At 45.2% G+C, this 2,725-nt stretch overlaps 1 protein-coding gene across 1 annotated transcript; it reads right to left on the bottom strand.

Annotated features, from left to right (window-relative positions):
* Window positions 1-239: 239 nt before the first annotated feature.
* Window positions 240-2,104, bottom strand: LOC111654180 (adipocyte enhancer-binding protein 1-like). Its single transcript, XM_023405083.2, has 7 exons — window positions 2,009-2,104; window positions 1,796-1,905; window positions 1,315-1,454; window positions 1,132-1,216; window positions 899-1,043; window positions 683-771; window positions 240-404 (listed from the first exon to the last, which is right to left on the bottom strand). Exons 2-7 carry the CDS (start codon window positions 1,886-1,888, stop codon window positions 255-257), a joined length of 702 nt encoding a protein of 233 aa, XP_023260851.2. The 5' UTR covers window positions 1,889-1,905; window positions 2,009-2,104; the 3' UTR covers window positions 240-254.
* Window positions 2,105-2,725: the final 621 nt, after the last annotated feature.

Raw genomic sequence — 2,725 nt, 5'->3', positions numbered from 1 at the left:
TAATCTGCTGACTTCCACCTGGTGTTTATTAGGATTTCCTGGAATCAGGGGTGGTGCCACCGAGACCCAACACTCCTCAGGTTTAAATTTCAACCAATCAGCATTTCAGGTTTAGAAAGTCTGAGAGAAAACGGCTGGTATTACATCTGCTTGGAATGAAAACATGCTTTTAGGATTTAATTTTGCTATTGTTAGTGCATAATGAAATACAATACAATACAAGCAATTTAACAAATCAGTTCTATCTGCCTGTTTCATGGTCGTTTAAACATATTCTCACCTATTTCGTGCTCTGTCGGGTTGCCAGAGATGACCATGGCCATGATTTCCAGTCCCTTGGAGCTGCGGCCCAGGCTGTAGATGCTGGTGATGTTGGGACACTCCTCATTCACTGACTTCATAAGCTGTGAGATGATGGAAACAGGAAACTGTATCATTATATTTACACATTATTTATGAGACGGCTCATGGATTGCCCTCTAGTGGTTGAAATGCCTAACTGCGAGAGAAAGAGAGAGAGGCCCTCTGCGGGGGTTTTAATATCATTTTACATTAAAGTAGATTAAAGCAGCTGGCTCAGTGTTTAATTGTTCCTGGGAAATTGTTTTGTTTTAGACTTCTGAAAAACAGATGAGGATTTCCTGTTGAAGACGTTCAGGGGCCCGTGTGCAGGGATACTCACTGCAACCATCTCTGAGTAGCTGTGATGTTTGAACTCCAAGTAATCCACTGGAGTCACTTCATTTTGCCTGTACTGAACGTCAACTGGATCTGTGAGGCAATAAAAATGGATTATTAATTTTGTTTGTTTTAGTGTGTGTGCATGTATGCGTGTGCATGTGCGTGTGTGTGTGTGTGTGCGTGTGTGTGTGTGTGTGTGTGTGTGTGTGAAGCTCACCAGGCAGGGGGCAGCCTAGGACCTCCAGCCTCATGCACAGAGAGCCGTTCCAGCTCTGGGGGATGATCCGGATGTAGCGGGCCAGCACAGGCTCTGCCAACTGGTTCATCACTGGAGTGTCCTTATCACTGTTTCCGAAGAACAACTGGACGAGAGGAAAGTGAGTCAGGGAAAGAGGGAGGAGACATCATACATGGTGCCCAGGGAAGTGAGATGATTTCTGCTGAACTCACCCAGTCAGCGTATCCGTCATGGATGGTGGTCCATTCTCTGCTGTCATTGCTGAAAGCCAGGAAGTAGGAAATCACGAAGTCGCCCCTGCAACAAGACAACATGCGGGCAACATGTCTAATTTAGGAACGGAAGATGAAGTGCATTCATGTGTTTATATATATATGTGTGTGTGTGTGTCTTACTCATTCAAGGAGTCTCGTCCCTGAGTAATGACTCCGGTGAACTCTGTCTCCCTGCGAGCATCTATCTCAAACCAGTGGATTCTGTCCTCTGAGTTTGCACACCATGCTCCACCTCTCATGTCATCCTCATCGTCAGAGCCCTGGGAACCACAGAGGCCAGAGCACATAGTGCTGGGTCCTTTGACTGAGTGACACACACTGCATATCTACCTTTGTGTAAATGTATACTCTGCACACACATTACAGATGCTGTGATAGCTTGGAGTAAAAACATTTATCAGCTGATCTAATTACTTAGCTGCATAAAAGTAGACTGTAACATAAACTTCCAAAGCAGCTGCTGGAAGTGACAGACTTTGTAATAGCAGTTATTATTTTCCAACATGTGGCTGGTGTTTATTTCAAGGCCTGGCCGTATGTAAGTGATGGCTGTGGTGTATATAAGTATTCAGACCAGCGGAGTCCTTGTCTGATTGTGTACCTGCATGTTGAGGCGTGCCCTCTGAGGGGAAAAACTATACTGAGACATAGAGGAGGCTGAAAGCTGGTCTGACTCGATCCTGTGGGACTCCATCCCCAGGGGAGGGCACTCTGCCACGTACACAGACACACGACAGAGAAAATCAAACGTCAGGTTAATTGTATTAGCAAAGCTTATACAATGTTCTCCAGATTTAAAAATATGTTGACTTACTCTTTGGCTCTTTGAAGACACGTGGTCTGTTCCTGGCCCGCTCCTCCGCCTCCTTCAGCTTCTGCGCTCTCTCTGGCAGAGATCAGAAAAACAGTCTTAATGTCAAATAAATTGCACTGTCTTGGCTGAATATTTTTCTCTCTCTCGCTCTCTCTCTGCCCAGAAATGATCTAGGAACTCATCATTATTATGAAAGTGTTATTTGCCAAGAATCCTCAAGAGGACCTGAAAGCTGGAGAGCGGTAAAAGAAACAAAAACACCCCCCAGATGTTGTGAGTTTCCTCCCAAGTCTGAGTGTGCTCTGATCAAACTCAGATCATCCTGACCCAGAGAGCTTACTATTGAAGAAGAACCCCAACTATCGCTATCATTATTTATTAGTTTATAGTATGACTGCCAGAAGTCTTTCTGACAGTGGGACACAGTGTCATAAGCTCACCCACCTACTGCACTTCTCTCTTTCTCTGCACAAGCGCAAATAAAGATACACACATTAACACACGACACATGTATGTGCAGACACACATCTGCTTTTGTGCCTCGGTGCTACACATGAGGTTACAAGCCTCAGAAACATCTCTAAAGTTAGCTAAAAATGCTTTTCACTTTAAACCCAGATCTGCAGTGATCCGCGCACACAGGAAGTGCCCTATTGACACCAGTCCCGACAGTGTTATATATCATCGGCTCCAGGCTCGACTCCTCAGCCACCAGCC

The sequence above is a fragment of the Seriola lalandi genome, unplaced genomic scaffold, assembly GCF_002814215.2.
Source record: "Seriola lalandi dorsalis isolate HSWRI2012SDOR001 ecotype SW California unplaced genomic scaffold, Sedor1 jcf7180001974538, whole genome shotgun sequence".
Lineage (NCBI taxonomy): Eukaryota > Metazoa > Chordata > Actinopteri > Carangiformes > Carangidae > Seriola > Seriola lalandi.
This window is presented reverse-complemented; position numbering and strand designations above follow the sequence as displayed.